The following is a 21,424-nucleotide window of genomic DNA, read 5'->3' as shown; positions in this document are numbered from 1 at the left end:
GATCAGAGGACGTCACCTGAACATCCTAACTGCACCGAGCGTTAGAGCAGGCGTTGCTCAGCGCTGGTAGTGCCCTCTCGTACGCCCCAACCACTGTATCGGTTACCAGGTTTCTGCCAGGCATGCATGGGCGATATGCCGTCGGCTCGATTTTTAAGGTATAGGACTTGCGCGTTGTTATACCTCGTACATCCCTACACCTATCTTCAATACATCCCTATTGATCCCCATCCCTATGCCTACCTATCTGGATCTGGCGACCGTCGATTCGTCAACTCGTTTCTGAGCGGTCTGATTTGCACAGAGCGAAACAGGGTCATGCGTTGCCTCGTTGCCAAAGGTGCGTGGTCCAGCTGACCAACTTGCCCCACGCTTTCAGCTTCATCTACTCCACCCTGCCAGCCAGCAAGCAGATGGTTGCTCTGAGCGCCACCTACCCGGAGACGCTGGCCGACCTGCTGGCGCGGTACATGCGCACACCGACCTTCGTCAGGTCTGTGCTCTGAGTGCTCCTGAGTTCCCGGTTGGACGGAGTCGTGGGCCATCTTTTGTCACCGCACGCACGATCCAATGTGCTGTACTGGCTGTTCATTGAGGTTTTCGACCGACATAGGTTTCAGGAACTTACTGCTGATTAGTCTCATGATTTTTAAAGTTGTCGAATGGGCAATAGTTTTGTAGTTTTTAGTGTTCGCTGAGCGCCAAGGCGACATCAGCGCTAAGGTCGGTCGAGGGTCGAAGGCAACGATGTCGTTTACGAAGGTGGTACTGGAGTTGCAGGCTATCTTGGAACTGGCAATATGTGCAATGATATTTGGTTTTGAGATGGGGGTGTTAACGTGTCATTCATTTTATCTGTAGATATCTCGTAAAACGCCCTATCTTATGAACCTTGTCGCTATTCTAGCTGGCTTCATGTCCGAATCTTCCTGTTTGATGTGTCACTGATGTCCGCCCTTCAAAACATACGAACCGTTTGGTGTGAGAAAGTCCAGACTAACCGTCGACGCTGGTTTGACAGACTCGGCAAGTCCTCATCCGCCCTGCTCGGCATCCGTCAGTACGTGCTGACCGTGCCGTACCAGCCTTTGGTGCAGAAGCAGCTGAAGCTCAAGCTGGACGCGCTGGTGCACCTGCTTTCCACCGTCAGCTTCACCCAGTGTCTCGTCTTCTCCAACCACCAGACGAGGTGAAGGGAGATGCTTCACCTGGTGTTCGTGTGGAGCCCTCGCTGACCGATCAGGGATCTGCCAACGATCTACTGCATGAGTTTGTCGGTTCACTAAGATAGCCCAAGGGCTGAGAGTAACGATTTTTTTGATGTGTGGTGCGCTCGCGCACACTGGAACTTGCCGTGGGCAGCTTCGTTTCGTGTATGTTCTTGCTGTGGGCAGCTTCGTCTCGTGTATGTTCTTGCTGTGGGCAGCTTCGTCTCGTGTATGTTCATGTATCCCTTCCATGTCTGGATACGTAGAGCGGAGTGGCCCCCACATCCCTCTCCGACAGCGCGAGTCCCATAAGGCTCTTTTGCGGCCGGAGTTTTTGTTGTTGTTGTTGTTGTTGAGTTGCGACCGGAGAGAGCGTTTTTCGTCCATGATACAGAGACCTGGCCCGTGTTAAACCTTGGCACAGTGGATACGCGTGCACCAGCATCGCCGTCATCATCACGTCCTGCGTCTCCAATCCACGCTCTTCCAACCTCGGTCCGCTGTCTCGACAGGGCGGAGACGCTGTCGACCCAGCTGACGGCGCGCGGCTGGCCGAGCACCCACCTCTCCTCGGCGCTGAGCCAGGAGCGCCGGCTGGAGGCGCTGGCCCGCCTCACCTCCCTCCGCTGCCGCGTGCTGGTCGCCACCGACCTCGGCGCGCGCGGCGTCGACAGCGAGCACGCCGACCTGGTCGTGCAGCTGGACGTGCCGTGGGACGGCGCCACGTACCTGCACCGCGTGGGCCGCGCCGGTCGGTACGGCAGTCGCGGCGCAGCCGTGGCGCTCGTGGCTGCCGGCGAGGAGGAGCGGCGGCTCGCCACCGTGGCCGAGGCGGCCGGCGTGGCGCCATTGCGGCTGCCGGAGAGCCTGCCGCACGATCTGAAGACGTGCACGACGGAGGGGATGGGCGGAGTTCGTAGTGGAGGGTGAGGAACCGGCGGCAGGCGAGGAGGCGAAGGCGAACGCGACGAAGACGAAGGTCAATGGGCACACCAGGCCGGCGGCGGGCGACGCTGCGGGAAAGTCGCCGAAGAACGCCCCCCACAGAGTCCAGTGGTGGACCTCCCGCTGACGCGCCTGACGCGGGCGGCGCCTCAGCGCACGCACCAACCCGCCCGGGCGGGCAGTCGCCAGACGAACGGAGTCCAACAGGGGGTGAGCAGGCGCCGGGGACGCGGCCGGCGCCGGAGGCGGACGAGGCGGCGCCGGCCGGGGGCGGCGGCGGACGGAAAATCCGCGTGGCGCGCCGCCGCCGCCCACCGCCGCCCGTGCCCGACCAGCGGGCGGAGGGGGCGCGCCTCGAGGCGGCGGCGGACGGCTGGGAGCGTGCGGTGGCGGGGCGGGGGCGACGGACGCCCGGCCGGCCTCCCCCACAGCCGGAGCGCGCGCCGGAGGGCGACACAGGCGCGCCGCGGCGCGACCGCGCAGTGGCGGCAGACGATGAGGTCTCACGAGAGGAGGCTGTGTGTGGGGCGGCCGGGGCCGGCGGCCAGCGGCAGTCTGAGGACCAGCTGGCGGGTGGTGATGTACCGCGACGCCGCCAGGACTGGGACACGCCGAGGCGCACGGGGCAAGCGGCCGGCGCGCGTGCGGACACGGCGGCGGACAGCGACAGCGGAGACAGCTTCTCGGCGCTGCTGGAGGCATACAAGCGAGATCAGGAGCGGCAGCGGGACGACTGGAGCTCCGGAGACGGAGATGGAGACGCGCGGGAGGGGCGGACGGGGCTGGACGGCGGTGATGGAGACGGAGACGGAGACGCTGGGGAGATGCGGGCGCACGGCGGGGCTGGAAATCAGACTGCTCCCCAGCTGGAAGGTGGGCGAGAGACACTGGATGCGAGTATAGAGGAGACGATGCACGTGGACGAGGCACGCTTGCGAGAGGTCGTGGGCAAACTACATCCGCGCAGGGTGAATTCTCTGACTGAAGAGGATCTCGCCACACTGGCTGAGTATCTGAAGTTCAAGCAGGATGTTGACGCGAAACGTTACGGAAAGATAGTCGCTTCAATGCGCAAGCGCGGTGTCGGCAAAGTGCTTTCCCGATTCGGCGATAAGGTCGAGACTACGCTTACAGACATCATGGAGAGCTTCACACTTCACATTACCGGTCCTGTCGCCGCCGTCAAAGCGACCAAGCGTGCCGCAGTGCCTCAGCACAGTAAAACCGAGTCGGAAGTAATTTCAGCTGGTCGTCAACCTGTTGTAAATGGACAAGCGGTCAGTGCTGGTGTCAGAGCTCCGTCTGCCGGTGCTGGTGCTACCTCCCTGGCCCGACCGCCCGCTGCCGCTGCTGGTGGTGCTGGCGCGGCATCCGCCGGCACTGCCACCTGTGCGTCACCAAACGCGGATGGCGCCATCTGCGCTCCGCCTTCTGTCAGCGTCGTCCGCGGTGCTATTCCTAACAACGGCAAGAATGTGAGCGGCACCACCTCCAAGGCAGGACCCGCGGTAGGTGGCGCCACCGGCGACGCCGATGCAGAGATCCGTCAGCTGGCGACCACGGAGGAGGAGGCGGCCTCATTCCAGCGCCAGCTGCGCCGCCAGGTGGCCGAAGAGCGGCTGGCGCGCGCCGCCGCCCGCCAGAGCCCGCGCCCCGACTCGTCGAGCGGCGAGGTGTCGGACGACGAAGCCGAGGACGAGGACGAGGGCGAGGACGAGGAGGCTGGGGCTGTTCAGGGAACCGACGTGCCCCACGAGGGCGGAGCGGGTGACGCCTGGCGGGGTGAGGAGTGGGGGCCCGGCACGGGTCCGCCGCCGTGGGCCCCGGGCGGACCCCCACCGTGGGCCGGCGGCCCCCCGTCGGCCGGCGCGGGGCACCCGGGGAGCTGGGCCGGTGCGGGAGCGGGAGACTGGACGGGGCCGGGTCCCGCGAGCGGTGCGGGTCAATCACCTCCCTGGGCTGGGTACGGACCGCCAGGGAGCGGGTACCCGGATCCGAGGAGCGCTTATGTCGCTCAGGGACACGCGGCGTATCCGAACCCGTGGTCGGGTCATGGCCATTGGAGTCGGGGTGAGTACGCGAACCCCTGGGCGTGGCGTCGTCCTCCAGGGCCGGATGAAGACCAGTATTCGTGGGATGCGCACCATCCGGCATGGCACGCGTCGTATCCGAGGCCCTGGACTAGCCGTGGACCTGCGAGTCGTGCTCACTTCTGGAGCTACTCAACTGGATGTAACTCTTCGTACCCTGAGTATCAGCACGGTTGGGGCGGGCCTGGTGCCGCGTCGGACAGGGGATACCCTGCGCAGCGCGACGACATCTCGTGGGAGGCTCTCCTGAGGACGTGTTATGAGCGTCAGACCAGGTACATCAAGCACATGTCGCGGTTCTTCATGGACTACCACGGACGGCAGGGATAGGAAGTGAATGACATCCTCGTGGACATGTGCTGACGTCATGTTTGTGACAGCAATGTGATAATTTCAAGAGGATGCATTTTTGGATAAAATGAGTTTGCGCTTCCGAAGCAGACCAATCGGAATTGTCGCCAAATCCGGGAACGACTTTCAAATTGTGACGGAAACCCTTCATCCGCCATAGCGGTGCGTGTTTGGTTTAAACGCGGTGTTTGGCTCATCGTACGCAGCAGGTGTGCCGTGCGGGTATCCGCCCCAACCCCGGGTGTGTTCAGAGATTTAAGCTACTGATGTGTCGGGGATGCACAGCGCTGCCGCGTGTGGTTCGGAGGCCGCCACTGCCATTGTCTCACCCGGGGGAACATTTTGGGTGACAGACTATGGTGAAGCCGTCTTCGACGCGCATGCGTCGTCTGAACCCACAGACTGACTTACAGGGCTTTTATCTCCGAGAAGTATTACTTGGGCTGGCTGTGTCTTTTTACACTGGGCTCTTCACAACAAATAACAAGAAAGGCAGATTTTCAACCCGGGCCATAACATGTGAGATTTCTCTGTTAAACTTAATCAGCACATAGCCATGCGAACAGAAACTTATCAAATCTATGAAACGGTTAACGCCCCCTTTTCGGGGTGCAAGGGGCTGATGCAGGTTGATATTCAACTACACCATAAACTTGTCGCTTCGCTGCACCCAGAGGTATTACCACAGTGCTTTGATGACACTCATAACTAAATACGGCTTTGTAAGCAAATACGTGTTCTTTTGCAGTGGTAGATCATCGTATGACATTTGTGACTGAAGATATTGCACCTCCTCATCTAGTTCACTTATATGATCTATTGTTTTGATAATGTAATTGTCATATGTAATGCAATCCGCTCGTGTAATTTATTGTACTTCTGACCTAATTCATATTCTATCTCGCCAAGTCACCCGCAGTCCGACCTCTGCAATTACATCCCTGGCTATCACCCTCTGACTAATAACTGCCAATCGGATGGGCGCCGCCGAGGTTTCAGACGGGGTTTCGTCGATGCCGTCGCGTCGCGGCGTTGCTCTTGTTCGGCGCGGCGTGGCGGGACCGTTCGCTCGTTTTCCGTTGGAGCCAGCGGTTGCCGCGGCTGTCTCGTGAATGCCTTAAGACTGTTGGCGGCGAGTCCAAGTCCGCTACGGTCCCGCCCCGGCGACAGAAAGTCTCCGTCAATCGACGGAGACTTTCAGCGCGCTAGCAGGCGGGCGGGTCGCTGCATTGCGGCGCAGCAGTATGGTGCATTAGTGCCAGACCGGAAGTGAGGCACTTCCGGTGGATCCGCTTGCATCACGTCCGTTGTTCCGTTGTCTCTTTGCATCAGCTTGTGTGGCAGTACCGGGGTGGTTTGTCAAGGTCCAATGCTGGCGTCTGGCGCCCGTCTCGCCATCGATGTTCGCTGTCAGGCGCTGTACTGGATTTCTAGAGGCATTTGGCTGGACACGGGTAAACCTTTTAGGCTGTCGTGCTGGAAAGTAGTCTGAGCAAGTTCCGTCTTTCATGGCATCGAGTAAAATGCTGCGTGAGTGGGGACGACGCGAATGGCTGCGTCTTGACGCCAGCGCGCCGAGTTTGCTCGCAACGTAGGGGACAAGAGAAATAATTTGCTTTAAACATTTGGAGGCCGTTTGGTTATCGAGGCGGGAGCCTGACAAGACCGGACCGACAGGCCTAGTGGCCTTTTATGATTCCCGATCACCATAAGGTGAGGTGAGGTAAGATAAGGTAGAAACAGGATCGTGACCGCGCTCTTTCCTGGGGCGTTGTGGCAAAGTGTGCGTAGAAAAATACTATATCCCTTCTCTGAGCTGCTTCACGCCTGGTCATCTACAGAATACATTGGCTTCAGGCTTGATGAAGTGCAAAAATACTAAATAGGCCCAAGTAGTGTCACTATTTTTTTGGATGGCAATCCTTCGCCAGGTGACTAACTTAGTTTAGTCAGTTAACCGACGAGGGATTGGTCACCCGGTGAAGAATTGTCATGTGAAATAGAGTATACTATTTGGGGCTTATTTGGTATATTTTTCACTGTATTCGGGGTCACATCGCGGTGGACTACCCCCACACACAACGGCGAACTGCCGCACGCAACGCCGACAGGGAGACTCCCTACGCGCCCCGAGCAGCACCTCTTATACTCCTTCCAAGCCCACCCGCAACCCGATCGGCGTGTGACTCGCCGGCGCCACCGCGTCCCACTCCACCGCGTCCACGGGCCAACGCCTCTCGCCCCCTTAGCCGTGACCGTTTCCCTGCGTTAACACTGTCCTGGGGCATGATCTGTTGCCATACATGGTCCACCGCTACACTCACCCCTGATCTTCAAAGACCATACTCTCACACCAACGTTCATACTATCCAATCACTCGATACACTCTGTCCATAAAGTTTGCGCGGCTGTCGGCGCACACGCTGGCTGCGTCGCGACGGCATGGTCGCGACTTCTTCCGCCGGCTGCTCAGGGCAGGTCAGGATGCCCACCGGTTCCGTCCCAGTCGCCGTCGGTGCGTGCTCCGCGTTGTCCGGGTTTGTCAGCGACTGCGCCAGAGGCCTCCTGGTGTGACGGGTCCGCGGATATAGGGGTCCGTCCTCCTTGTCACTGGCGTCGCGTCGTGATGCATCGCTGTACCGAGGCCGCAGGTCCCGCACTTGCCATGGTACGCCATCCACTTCGGCCGCTTGCGATGACACGATATTTATCATATTACATATCGGCAGCGGACATGTCTGAACGCAGCACCCGAACAACAGCAAGCCCGTCCCAGATAAACTGACGTCAGCTGCACATCACGAATAGGAAAATACTCACGAAACCAGTTTGTGCGTGGAATTGGAATCGCGTGGAAAAACCCGGTCAACGCGAGGTTCCGTGGCACGACTGATGCACATGCCCTTAGTACATATCACATACCAAACGCGGCCATCGAAGATCTCCTGTCAATCATCGTTAATGGCCTCTTACAATCGCTTTCACGCAACGGGTATTACGGTAACACACCACTATTCACCGCATTTTGCATTCGATCGCAAGGATTAAGCCCATACCTTTACAGACGCATGCTCCAACGTGCTTGCACTCGGTGGGCTTGGACATTGTGCTGTACACCTGGCTGCTTTCCACATGCAACTGAGGGGCTCAGAGGGCTCGAGGAATTATGTGCGCTGATAACCTAACATAGACTGCCAGTAACTACCTTCAGCAGCACAACAACTGGGCTCGTCCGGGATTTGAACCCGGGGCCTCTCGCACCCTAAGCGAGAATCATACCCCTAGACCAACGAGCCGATAGCGCATGCTCAATTCTTCAAATTCTGGCCTGTGCCGTAACTTTCACTTCGTACTTTGGGCGGCCCAGAGCACACTGGCCAACATTCACTATGGTCTAACAAGCTCGTGACGTCGAGCATGGGGAGTAACCAAGGAGTGCCCCCGGCATATGTCCGGCTTATGTACATGTTAAGCTAGCGATTCATACAGCGATTTATTCAGCGACTGGTTCCGAATTCTCTGAAAAACGTCCTCAAAGAGCAATTATAGCACGAGAACATCGGAAATACCTTTATGGTTGCAATATCAAGTAACCTTAGAGGTCAAAAGCTGCGTCAAAGTAAGAGAACTCGATATCACCAGCAATTTATCGGCCGATTTGCAGGCTGCAAGCATCAACATATTCACAAGCGCAAGAGCACGTCCGTCGAAAGGCACTGACAACTCAAAATCACCCTTCAAGCTCAACCGTGGACTCAAAGGACGGCAAATTCCATATTACCCCAAAATTACCAGCCCATTTTTAACTTGCAAACATCAGAATATTGACCAACGAAAAAACTAGCGTCTGTCAAAAAGTCCAGAATTTTCAAGGTCATCCTTCAAGGCTAAACGTGGGCTAAATGGACGGGAAACTCAATATTACCCATAAGTTACCGGCCGATTTTAAACTTGCCAATGTCAGAATATTCATCACAAGAAGAATTAGCGTCCATCAAAAAGTTCTGACCTTTCAAGGCACCGTTTATGGTCAAACGTAGACTCAAAAGGCTGAAAACTCAATATCACCCCAAAATTACCGGAATATTTTAAACTACCCAATATCAGAATAATCACCACAGAAAGGACTACCGTCCGTCTACCGTCTACCGTCCGTCCGACTACCTACCGTCCTTAAAAAGTCCTGATTCCTGAAGGTCAAACTCGGGCTCAAAGGACAGGCAGTCCAAATCAACCAAAAACTACCGACCAATTTTAAACTTACAAACATTACAATATTCAGCATGAAAAACTAGCTTTTGTTCAAAGGTCCTGGCCTCTCAAAGCCACCGTTCAAGGTCAAACGCGTGCTCAAAAGACGGGAACCTCATATCACCCAAGGATCACTGGCCTATTTGAGAACTGCAAACGTTAAAACATTCAAAATTTCAAGAGCTAGAATATTATTTAATCATCACACACACACACACAACATAACAATATTTAACACAAAAGGAACAAGCGTTCGTCCAAAAGTCCTGACCTCTCAAGGTCATCCTTCAAGGTCAACGTGGGGCAAAGAAGACGGAGAATTCATTATTATTACGGAGAATATTACCCCAAAATCACCGGCCGATTTTAAACTTGCAAATATCAGAATATTCACCACAGAAAGAACTAGCGTCAGACAAAAAGTCTTGAATTCTCAATGTCACCCTTCAATGTCAAAAACGGGCTTAAAGGACGGTGAAATTCATGTGAACCAGAAATTACCGCCCGATTTTAAACTTGCATATATCAGAATATATACCACAGAAAGGACCAGAGTCGGCCAAACTAGTCCTCGTTCGTTGAGCCCGCGTTTGCCCTTGAAGGTTGTCGTTGAGAGGTCAGGATGTTTTGACGGACGTCTAGTTCTTTCTGTGTTGAAAGTTCTGATCTTAGGAAGCTTAAAATCGGGCGGGAATTTTGGGTCATGTTGAATTCCCCCGTCCTTTGATCCCACGTTCGACACTAAGAGGTGACCTTGAGGAATCAGAACTTTAAACGGACGCTAGTTGTTTCTGTGGTAAATATTCTGATGCTTGCAAGTTTAAAATCGGCTGGCAACTTTTGAGCTCCCAGTCCTTTTAGCCCGCGTTTGACCTTGAAGGGTGACTTTGAGAGGTCAGGACTTTTTGACGGACGCCAGCTCTTGCACTTTTGAATATTTTGAAGCTTGTAACTTGCAAATCAGCCGTAATTTCCCGGTGACATCGAGTTCGCCGCCCTTTGACCAAGAATTTGACGTCGATGATCACATGATATTGCAAAATAAAGGTCATTTTTTGCGCCATAGTTCACATTGAGACCTTTCTTGAAAGAAATCGAAACTCATCGCTGAATAAATCTCTGAATAAATCACCAGCTTCACGGACATATAGCTGTCTGCCCTGTGTCCTCCCAAAGAACAGGGCGACGTGACAGAGCAAGACACGCGAGGCAGGCAAAGCAGGATATGCAGCACATTAAGCCCAGAGCAGCACACTGGCCAGGTCGGGACCGACAGCAGGACAGAACGAAGGACAGGACAGGACGTAGCGGAACAGGAAATTGCTGAGCGTAGCGACGGACAGTACAAATAAAAGCACAAGACACAGTCCGGAATTGGAGAAAGAAGAATACGTTATGCTATTCGATTTATCAGGATTTGCGAGCTATCATTTGAAGCATGCAATGTCTTTCAGCACAGGACAATCTTAATTGAATTTAAAAGCTAGGTGCGATCGATTAAAAGTGCAATAAATTCAATGATGTGAGATCCAAAATTTGCTTCTTCAAAAATATTGCTGAAAGTCACAACAATGATTAATTCAAGTACACAACTGTCTCAAAATGACAGGTATAGATTGGTTGAACACATGCATTCGAACTTACAACAATGACCTTTTGAATGTCCCAGCACGCCGCATGCGCTCATAGGATATCGAACCTTGAAGTCAAAGAACGCATCGAATAGCGATCGTCTAAGTAAGTGGGGAAGACGGACTGCTAGGAACACCATTGATACAATAACTGGGCTCGTCCGGGATTTGAACCCGGGACCTCTCGCACCCGAAGCGAGAATCATACCCCTAGACCAACGAGCCGACAAAATGAATTGTAACGTCCTGGTTGCGAGGCGTGCTGTTAGTTTCACATCGCGAGTCGACAGCTCTGGACCCACTGTCCACACCCAGTGTCGTCTCACGAGCTCAAAGTGTAAGACACTCGTTATTAGTGCGGACATCTTGTGTAAACAACTTGGTAAACCGAAACCAGTGCAGAAAAAGGACTGAGCCAGGACAGGCCAGAAGAACCACCTTGGGGTGTTAGCCCAGGGTGGACCAACGTGCAGGGCGGAACGAAAAGGTACGCAGGGCAGATAGCAAGGAAGGATATCGGGCAGATGACTCCGAGCGAATGGCAGAGATCCAAACACTAAGGACAGGATCGAGAGAGAAAAGGCAGTGGACGAAGGAGGCAAAATACAGAAGCAGATCAAAGATCCTTTCTGTCTTGCATGCCGTTTCACACAAATGCTGCGGCACGGTCACCCGGGATTGCTCTGGGAGCTACTTGCACACACTACTGCTGGATTACGAGTCCAGCATCTTTCCCCCTAAACCACGGAGACGGCTTTGTTCCATGCCCTCTGTCCTGTCTTCTCCTCTGTGATAACCTACCCCTCGTGCTGCACTGCCACTTGCTAAGCCCTGAACTCTCTGTCTTTTCCTGCCTCCTTTGTTTAGTCCTCTGTCCTGTCCTGTCTTCTGTCCTGATCAGTCCTTTGTTCTAACCTTTATTGCGTCTTCTGTGGTACCCTGAGCGTAGGGAACAGCACCCGGCGTGAAGCGCGAAGTCAACTTAAAATATCGGTTCCTCTCCACAGAACGAGCCACTTTCCAATTAAGTTGTTGCCATGCATCACTAGGCGGTTAATATTACCCATGCACACCAACGTGATCACAATGGCACTGGCCAAGCTCCGCTGCTGGGCATACGCTCCCCGGCGGAAGTGTGAAGCCATTGCTTAACGTCATAAGATGTGAGACGATGATGGGTGTGGCCAGTCTTCTCGAAGCTGTACATCGCGCGAGGTGAAAGTAAAGGCACGAGCCAAAATTGGAACGTTTAAGCGACCGTTGACCGCTTGTTGGTCTAGGGGTATGATTCTCGCTTAGGGCGCGAGAGGTCCCGGGCTCAAACCATCGCCTTCAAAGGCTGTTACTCGCCATCTGCAGCAATGAAGATTGGTGCACATGAGTTCCTGGAGCGCGTTGCGCTGCGCTAATGCTTATGGTGAAGTCATGCAAATAGGACACTAGTTAAACCCACCAGCTGTAAGCACATTCAAGTGCGCGGGTGTGAGGAAATATGGGATTCCAGAGAGAGAGAGAGAGAGAGAGAGGAGAGAGAGAGAGAGAGAGAGAGAGAGAGAGAGAGAGAGAGAGAGAGAGAGAGAGAGAGAGAGATTTTGTTGTTCATGCTTTGAATATATATATATATATATATATATATATATATATATCTATATATATATATCTATATATCTATATATCTATATATATATATATATATATATATATACATATATACAAAGCATGAACAACAAATATGTTTCGAAAATTCAACTTCATTTTTTTTTGTCCAGCGAAAAGCAAGAATATTTTTGGAGGAGCCCCACCATGTCGCGTGGCCCCCTTTAACAAAATCCTGGGTCCGCCCGTGCATGATCCCGTGGCCACCCCCTCTGGATCCGCCCCTGGGGCGATGTAACAGAGCAAGACGTGGTAGGAGAACAGCACGTAAAGAAAAGAGCAGGACATCGGGCAGGACTGGATCGATGACAGGGCAGAACCTAGGACAGAATAGGATAAGACGGAACAGGATACAGGAAAGCGTGGGGATTGGGCAGTGCCAAGAATATGACGGGACGAAACGCGGCATTAGAGAAAGAAGAAGACGTCATGCTATTTGATTGCTCAGCACCTGCGAGCTATTAATCAGGTGTTTAAAACATGCAATGTCATTCATCACAAAACATTGTTGATGCGATTCAAAATCTAGGTTTTAAAGTGCAATCAATTCAATCATGTTAGATCCAAAATTTGCTTCTCCAAAAATATCGCTGAAAGTTACGCTACTGACTGATTCCAAAATAATTAAGTACGCAACTGTCTCAAAATGACACTTTGAGATTTGTTGCCCACATCACACAGCACGCACGTCTTCGAACATACCACAGTGCCTCTTTGAATATCCCAGTACGTCGCATGTGCGTACTGGGACATTCAAAGACATATATACTGGGACATGGATACCGAAGCTGAAAGTCGAAGCACTAACTGAATAGCGATCGTGCAAGTCGGTGGGGAAGACGGAATACTAGGAGCAACGTCCATATCAATAACTGGGCTCGTCCGGGATTTGAAACCGGGGCCTCTCGCACCCGACACGAGAACTACACCACTAGGCCAACGGGCCGTCGACGTGTAAATAACGTGTTAGTTGTGTGCCGCTCTGTTACTTTAGTCGACAGCTCCGGACCCGCTGTCTGTACCCAGTAACGTCTCAAAATATCATACTGCAAGGCACTGATTATTAGCGCTCATTTTGTGATAAAAGACTGGTAATCCGGAAACTGATGCAGAAAAAGACTGACCAGGCTACAAGGGCACGAGTGATAGCGCAGGCGGGACAACGTACAAGGCAAAGCAAAAAGGTGTGCGCGGCAGACGACAACGAAGGACTTGGGCAGGATCGAAAGAGAGGACAGTGGACGAAGCAGGCAAAGGGCAGAGAGCAGATCAGAGCAAGATCCGTTTCGTTTTACATGCCAAAGCACACAAATGCTGCGGCACGGCCGCCCTTGGTCGCTCTGGGACTCACCCGTGCACATTGCTGCTGGATAACGAGTCCAGCATAATTCCCTAGACCACCTGGACGATTTGGTTCCATGCCTACATTCTGTCCTGCGTTCTTGCGTGCCATAACCTATCTCTCGTTCTGCACTGTCATTTGTCAAGCCCTGAACCCTCTGTCCTTTCCTGTCCGCCGTCATTTATTCCTCTGCCCCGTCCTGTCTCCTGTCCCTACTCTGTCCTTTGTTCTACCCTATATTGTGTTCTCTGTGGTACCCTGGCACGGGGAACAGCACACAACGTGAAGCGCGAAGTCAGCTTAACATATCGGCTCTTCTCCAGGGAGCAAGCCACTTTCTAATTAAGTTGTTTGCATGCATCACCAGGTGATTGATATGACCCATGTACACCAACGTGTTCACAATGGCACTGGCCAAGCCCCGCTGCTGGGCCTACGCTCCCCGGCGGCAGTATGAAGCCAATGTTTGACGTCATGAGATGGTGAGACGATGGTGGGTGTGGCCATGCTGCTCGGAGCTGTACATCGCATGAGGTGAAAGTAGCGGCACGAGTCAGAATTGGAACGCTTAAATGTCTATTGTCGGCTCGTTGGTCTAGGGGTACGATTCTCGCTTAGGGTGCGAGAGGTCCCGGGTTCAAATCCCGAATGAGCCCGGTTATTGCTTTCAGAGGCACCGTCTCGCCATCCACATCAATAAAATTGGCGCACATGACCTTCTGGTGCACTTTGCGCTGCGCTAATGCATGCGTAAAGCCATTCAAATAGTACATTAGTTCAACATAGCAACTGTAAGCACGTCCAAGTGCCCGGGCGTAAGCGAATATGGGACAGACCAGGGGCATGGACCTGCCACTGAACCTCGTGTTGGTCGGGCCGGCACAGTCTCGCGGAGCGGCGGCCTTTGGACAGGTCGACAGGAGTTTCATATTCGAATCAGATGATTGAGTGCATCACTTCGTCTGCGACAGGCTTACTGTTATTTGGGTCTTTGATTTGGGTACGTTCAGCGCTGTGACGGGATTTTCCTAGGCGGGTGATGAATTAGTTTACAGCGAGCCCCAGGATTGAAGACAGGGGCGGCGCAATCAAATTTTGATAGGGTGGGGTGGCGACGAGATCAAACAACGCTTATCACGATATTGAGTGAAATGAGTGGCAAACCATGTTGTTTCGTAAATGGCGTTCTCGCAAATGATCATTACTAAGTAATTTATTCCTACGCCTTGCGCTTTGCCACCGGTTAGGGCGGCTTATCACAATTTCGAAGCTTCTTCTCAGCACAGAGCATCCAATCACCAAGAGAATTCGAACAGCCAGTGTCGTCCAACGTTGACTGCGAACTCACAACGTTAGACTGCGAGTTCACGTACCGGCAGGGTCGCTACGCCCTGAGAGGAACAGCTTGCGCTGTCCACCCGTTGCCGGAGCTGGGACCCGAGGGGGCGCCAGTCCCCTACACCGGCCGAACTCGGTGCCCCTGCGGGGCGAATGCACTTGGCTGACACCTGACATGTAAACTACGAAATTTGAGGTTAAGTGTAGTCTAGTCCACACTGCATGCTATATAACCAACGTATCCGGGTTGCGGGTGCGAGGTAGGACATGCTAGCGTTATAGCTGAGACTTAACAGAGATGGTCGGAAACAGGTTACAGGAAAGGTATTGTTTGCTGCACTGCATTTGGTGGGCTCAAACGGCATATAGACGCAACAACAAACGACTTGCTGCTGGGCTATTCGGACCTTTTTCCATACCATTATATATATATATATATATATATATATATAACATCTTTGATTTGTAAGCCGTAAGTTGTACATCAAATGAGTCAATGCAAGCAATGGGTTGGAACTGAGTCGATTAAAAAAATGTGGCACGGCTTGAGTCGTGAGCTGAATCGGATCCCAAAATCTGCGAGTTAGTTCTGAGCAGACTCAAAAAATTTGAGTCGAACACAAGTCCGGTCAGTAGCGCGCCCACGGTTTGAGAGTGCCACACGCACCTCGCAGACGCATGGGCTATGCCTAATCAAGAGGGTTCTCAGGTAGATGCTGTAGTGTTTGCGGTAAGCAAAAAGCTCAAAATAGCTCCACTGTGCGGTGTGTCGGTTTTGGATTTGCTCTCTTTGGGCTCTAGTTTTTTTAGACTCTTAGATGACAGGTTAGATGAGTTAAGCAAGATATTATTGGCCTTTTTAATCAGATGTGAACCCAGGGGCTCAGTAAAAACTGTAATGAATAATACTTTATTTAAGTAGCCCATGACTGCAAAGTATGTTGTGCCGCGCAGCAGAATACCACTGACCGACCCAGGAGCAGGAGTGTTGTTTCGTATCATCCAGCTGTCTCTCCCCCCCCCCCCCCCCCCTCCTCCATCGGCACAAGTAATGAGTTTGTGTGTCTGGGAATGTTTTTTTGCGCCACTTTTATTTCTCCGACGATGAGAAAAGATTTCAAAACGTTGGAATGTACAATGGTCGACGGATATGGAATTTGGCGATCACAATCACATGATGCATAATGTGAGTAATTTTGGACGAACTATCTTTTGTCTTAAACGATATGGCCGAATGGCAAGCCCTATCTTCCCGCTGCGTTTTCCCACCCCGACGTGTCGGCTGTCTCCACCCACCGCTGTGCAGAGCGGCCCTGACACTGCCAGGCTAGCGGGCCGGCCGGCCGGCCGCCGGGACCCGGGCCGCACGTCTCCCTCCGCCTCTGCGCGGGCCGGGGAACTATCTCATCCCCACACCGGCTGCCTGGCGCCGGTGTGGGGATTGCCGGCCTGAGAACGGTGATGGTGCTCACTCCTCATGGGGTAGCTGAAATACAAGGTTGTTGAGAAGGACGCTTTAAATGACGTTGGAAAGGAGCGACGCATGTTGACAGCACTCCTAACACGATTTGTCATTTCATCATTCGCTTTCCGAGCTCGACGTGTGATTCACCAATTTCCATGCGCGCGGCGGTCTGCCTGTGTGTTCGCAGTACTTTATAAAAAAAAACAGCGCAGACGGCTACACGGATCGCCGTAAAATATGCGCCTACCTTCGTGACGATCCAAGGCACATGTTCACGCCAGTCTATGCCGGGGTCGGTCATGGCGCCAGCGAGAGACGGGCCTGTGTTGATACTAAGCAGAGAGACACTTCGCTTACGTGGGGGAGACGAGATGTGCAAATAGCAAGTCATCAAAGATGTGTCTCAAACTAAACCGACGATGCAATAGCATCTCAACACGCAGAAGAGCGTCAAATATATACGGACACTTATATATATATATATATATATATATATATATATATATGTGTATATATATATATATATATATATATATATATTATATATATAAATTCATTTATTTTCTCTTTTTCTCTTTGCTTTCTCTTTTCCTCGCCACGTTCGATCTGTCGACAGCACGTTCGTCGGCACCAATTACGACTGAGCGTACTCCTTCCGTCACGTAACCACAGAGCCACGTGGTTTGTGACGACACCAGCGGGCTGACGCTGCTGCCACGATTTTTTGTCAGTCCGTCAGCATGGAGAGAAAATACTACCAGGTCATATAAATCGCTCTGACAAGGAAGCGCGAGTCTGACGTGGTAGCTCTTGCGTTTGCGAGTACGTTAGGTGGGTTGGGGGCTCTTGTCTATAATTTTGGGGGCATGAAACGTAAAAGAGAAAAGAAGAGTATTGAGCTGCCAAGAGTAGCTATGAGAAGGTGAGGGACAGTGATAAGTGTGGCATGTGGTTGCATTCCGAAGTAAAGTAATAGCGTCAGAGTACTCGTAAAAGATGGAGAACAGGAGCGAAACACCTTTCGTCTCGAACAAGAGCCTTGTCAATATAGGTGGGAGTTCAGTGAGAGAATGGGCTTCATGCCAGCACAAGTAGCCGTGACGAATCGATAGACCTTTCTTCTACAAAAAAGTGAGCAACGCTCGAAAAGAGATGGTAAGAAATTGAAATGAGAGGGGAATGGGAAGGAGCACAAAACTTCGGGTGGAACAGCTGGCCAATAGTGCAGCGGAGGCACGCTTCCATGTACCACTTTAGAGGGAGTATGGCATGATCGGCAGTAAAGCAGAGTTAGTGATCTAAAGGAGTTAAAAGGTAAAGGCAACAAGAAAGGTAAGTCACAAACTTTCCCGTCAGCCCACACATCAAACGCTGCGCCGGCACGCAAGACAGCACACATTCCAGCTGAACAATCGTGTTCAATCGACAGATCGAGCAGGGGCCCCTTTGAGCACTTTCTTCGCACAAGTTTTTAAACCAATCGCTTGAGTCCGGGCGATGGACAAATCGGAATCCGAAACATTGAATGTGAGTAAGGCGGACTCACTTGCCCCTGGAAGGCTCATTTTTTAGGGGTGATGGAAGCAATTCAGTTGCAAGAAACAGTTGCGTTGTGATCAGCACACAAAATACTTTTCTGCGTCAACAGTTCTAGTCAAAGTGGGTCTAATATTCGGCGAATACGTTTCTGAAGCGGCAGTGTGTGAACACTGTTCTTGCTCCAGAGACCTCATTTTTCAACGTGACGCAGAAGTTTTTGCTGAAGCGTGGCCAGCTCATCTAGTGCCTTCTATGGGTGTGTTTTTAGCTACGTCGTAGGATTTCGCGGTCAGTGACCTGGAACTGTGGAGACCTTTGTAGGTCAATTTTTCAGTGCGACGGTATACGGTGTATACCATTGTGATCTGTGCAATGAGTGCTATCTGTGCGCAAGCTATTATCCAACAATGTTGCCTCGGTAATCGACTAACTCCGGCAAGACAAACTTGAATGTAAATGCGTTGGAGACCTTTGGGTCTAGAAAACTGATCTTTCCATGTCACGCCAAAGCTTTTGCTGCAGCGTGATCAGCGTATCGAGTACCCCTACATACATAGTTTAGCTAAATTGTATGGGTTCGGTCAATAGACAAATTTGAATCTGAGATTTGATATGAGTACGGCGAACGTTTTCACATCCAAACCTCGGAAACCTCACAGTCGAACGAACAATTTCGCCTCTAGATGGCTCATTCTTCAATGCGACACCAAACGGTTTGCTGTAGCGTGATCAACGATTTGAACACCTGTGTGGAGGTTTTACCTAAATTGTAGTAGTCCAGGCTGAGCGGAATCGTAGGGTCGGACTCATGACCTTGAACTTTGGTTGCCTCTGGAAGTTTTCAATATGATCGGAAATGACTGGCACGCCATTATCTGCTCAGTAACTCCTGCCTGTGTGCGAAATTTGGGCGAAATTGAAGAGGCCCGGGCTCGAAGGTAAATCTGAATGTGAATATGAATACGAAGCTGTCTTGACAGCCGTCCATAATACAACGGGCAAAAGTCGAATAAAAAAGGTTAGAAGCTTGATGACACAAGAACGAACTCCATACTTTGGTTGTGTGGTGGGTTGCACAACCGGTGCATAGTCCTGGTACATTTCCTCATTGCTTTATTCTCAATTCCTGCTTCTCTTCATTCAGCTATTTTGTATAGATGTACACGTAGTGCAGCATCTATACAAAATAAGTAAGATACAAATAAATGTAAATCGCACAAATAAAATGCAATAATATATATACGTATATATATACATATATATATATATATATATACATATAATATATATATTATTCACTTATCATTATTATTCACACTTATGCCGCTCATTTCCTAGGTGTGGGTATTCATAGTGAACCATATATATATATATATATAATATATATATATATAATATATATAATATATATATATAGCACACAAATGATAATAATAATACACAATGATATACAAATAAATGTAATCTGTGCAAAATAAATGTAAATCGCGGTTTGCGACGGGTGGGTTTAGAAGGCTGGCAAGCACCCACGGGAAAGCACACGCTCACTGGATGGGGGCAGAGGCGCTCAATTGATACGCCAGAACAGGTCCTTCAAGGTACTTATTCTCTGTTATTTACCACAGCGCTTTAGCACTAGACTAATGAGAGTTTCAAGAAAGTTGGTAACCACATCTACTTATTTGCGTTGATGATTGCAAAAATCGGGTGAACAAAGTTTATTGTTACAAAATGCGCAAATGCTACCTTTTTGCATTATTTTGTAGGCATGTTCGCGACATTTGGTGTACGTCTAGCCCATACCTGCACCCTCCACCCGCAACGGCGCGTTTTCAAATCTATCCAGCTACTGCGCCGCTCATTTCCTAGGTGTGGGTATTCATAAGTGAACCCAACCATTGAAGCCCACGAGAAGCCTGGAGTGTATTTTATCAGCTTAATACGGATCAACAGCATTCGCAATTTCAAGATGTCATTCGACTCCATCTGAATCGATTCCGAAATTTGTTCAGCTACCATCGCAAACCGGAGTCGTCTCACATTGCTGTCGCGGTGTACAAAGGCAGGTTCGCAATCAAACCCATGCGCTGTGAGAAGGAATCAGAATAGGATTTAATTCCGTCCACACAGAAGTCGGAATCAACTCCGTCCACATATGAATCGGAATCAACTCCGTCCACACAGGAAGTCAAACGTGAAATTTAGAGTCAAACGTCAAAGCGCGGGTCAGCTCCCACGCAACTAAACAAACAATTGTGCTGCCAGCAGGGTATCTTGGCTGTTGCCATTTCAAACTGCGGTTGACGGAGCTCAGCCCATGCAACACACTAAACGAGAAATATCCCGAAAACAGCGGAGACGAAGGATTGCACTGCTGAGCGACACACATAACTAAAATAGCATTTACGAGACCGATGTGATGACAGACTTAATCCAGTCCATCGATGGTCCAGCGCGATATTAATGTTCGGAAACTCGTCAATGCCACAACGGTCCCACCAAGAGCCAGCCCCACCGCGTACCATTTATCAATGCCGCCTTCTCTGACAACGTCCATAAAGGGAGAGCCCTGATCGCCAGCGTTGACGGCACACGTGAAATCTGTTGTTGGTTCAAGAAGCTTTATGCAAAACGTACCTGCTCCAAAAAACTGTGAAATTTCCTCTGATGCACTTTTAGTGTAATTGGCTCTACAACCCTGCAAATCAACCACTCTCACTCTTGCCCACTTCAGCCACAAGAGCGCGATATTGTCGCCAAAATTGGGCGCACCCCAGCCCGCAAAGATGAGGTCCTTGTCCGTTGGCACAGTCGATGTGGGGAGCGCGTCTGGTAGACATATAGGGCTTACAGTGCTAGAAAATGTAATTTTTGACGCGGTTTTCATCAGCGCAATGTCCTGAGACCTGGCGCGATTCCGCGGTGCAAACTCGGGATCCGCACAACCTCCACAATGTCCAGTTCGAACGAGGGTGCGCTGGGATTGTCGTCGGATGTATCCTGTAAGTCGAGGTCACCAAACCGCACCGTTATCCGCTCTCGGCCTGAGCGCAGGTCGCCCCTGTCAACACCCACCGGTCGGAGATCACGGCGCCTCCGCAATAAAATTCACCTCGGACGCCGCGCTCTTATCGCTGATGGCCACCAGCCAGGGGAAGTTGGGCGTTCTTGGCGAACGCAGCACCAGCTGCGGCGGCGAGAAGCTGGTCCGTCCGCAGCCTGCGCTGCGCGCGGCCTGTCTGGGACAGCAGAACAGCGGCGTGAAAGCTGCGCCCAGCCCGCAGAGAGGCCGGCCCAACAGATCTGACCGATTCCCGCCGCGCGCCGGCAGCAAGTCGGGACAGTCCTCGCAGCGGGAAGCAGAAGCCGGCTACGCCGTCCGGGGTGAAGCAAGGCCGGCCCAGGTCGCCCTCAGGCCGACCGGGGACCTCTGGAGTTAAGTCACAGCCGTGCTCGGGACCGCGTCCTCTTCCTGGTCCCAGCTGGAGGCGGGCAGCGCAGCAGCCAGCCCACGTCTGCTGACAGACTTGGTGTACAGGCAGGGTCGTCGGCCGCAGCCCAAGCGGATCGCCAGACCGGACACGACGCCATACCGCCACGAAACGGCC

At 51.9% G+C, this 21,424-nt stretch overlaps 1 protein-coding gene and 2 non-coding genes across 3 annotated transcripts in view; 1 reads left to right on the top strand and 2 right to left on the bottom strand.

Moving 5' to 3' along the window:
* LOC119106088 (ATP-dependent RNA helicase DbpA-like) overlaps positions 1 to 21,424 on the top strand; it is a 42,769-nt gene that overhangs the window by 4,502 nt on the left and 16,843 nt on the right. Inside the window, exons 6-10 of the mRNA XM_037229685.1 lie at positions 380 to 493; positions 1,022 to 1,189; positions 1,721 to 1,968; positions 2,646 to 3,079; positions 3,797 to 3,935. Of these exons, the coding sequence (XP_037085580.1) occupies positions 380 to 493; positions 1,022 to 1,189; positions 1,721 to 1,968; positions 2,646 to 3,079; positions 3,797 to 3,935 (1,103 nt within the window). The remainder of the gene's footprint in view (positions 1 to 379; positions 494 to 1,021; positions 1,190 to 1,720; positions 1,969 to 2,645; positions 3,080 to 3,796; positions 3,936 to 21,424) is intronic.
* Positions 7,819 to 7,890, bottom strand: TRNAP-AGG (transfer RNA proline (anticodon AGG)). Its single transcript has one exon. It is a non-coding gene; the product is annotated as a tRNA-Pro (tRNA).
* Positions 10,630 to 10,701, bottom strand: TRNAP-CGG (transfer RNA proline (anticodon CGG)). Its single transcript has one exon. It is a non-coding gene; the product is annotated as a tRNA-Pro (tRNA).

Source organism: Pollicipes pollicipes, unplaced genomic scaffold (genome assembly GCF_011947565.3).
Source record: "Pollicipes pollicipes isolate AB1234 unplaced genomic scaffold, Ppol_2.1 Scaffold_6138;HRSCAF=7277_pilon_pilon_pilon, whole genome shotgun sequence".
Classification (NCBI taxonomy): Eukaryota; Metazoa; Arthropoda; class Thecostraca; order Pollicipedomorpha; family Pollicipedidae; genus Pollicipes; species Pollicipes pollicipes.
This window is presented reverse-complemented; position numbering and strand designations above follow the sequence as displayed.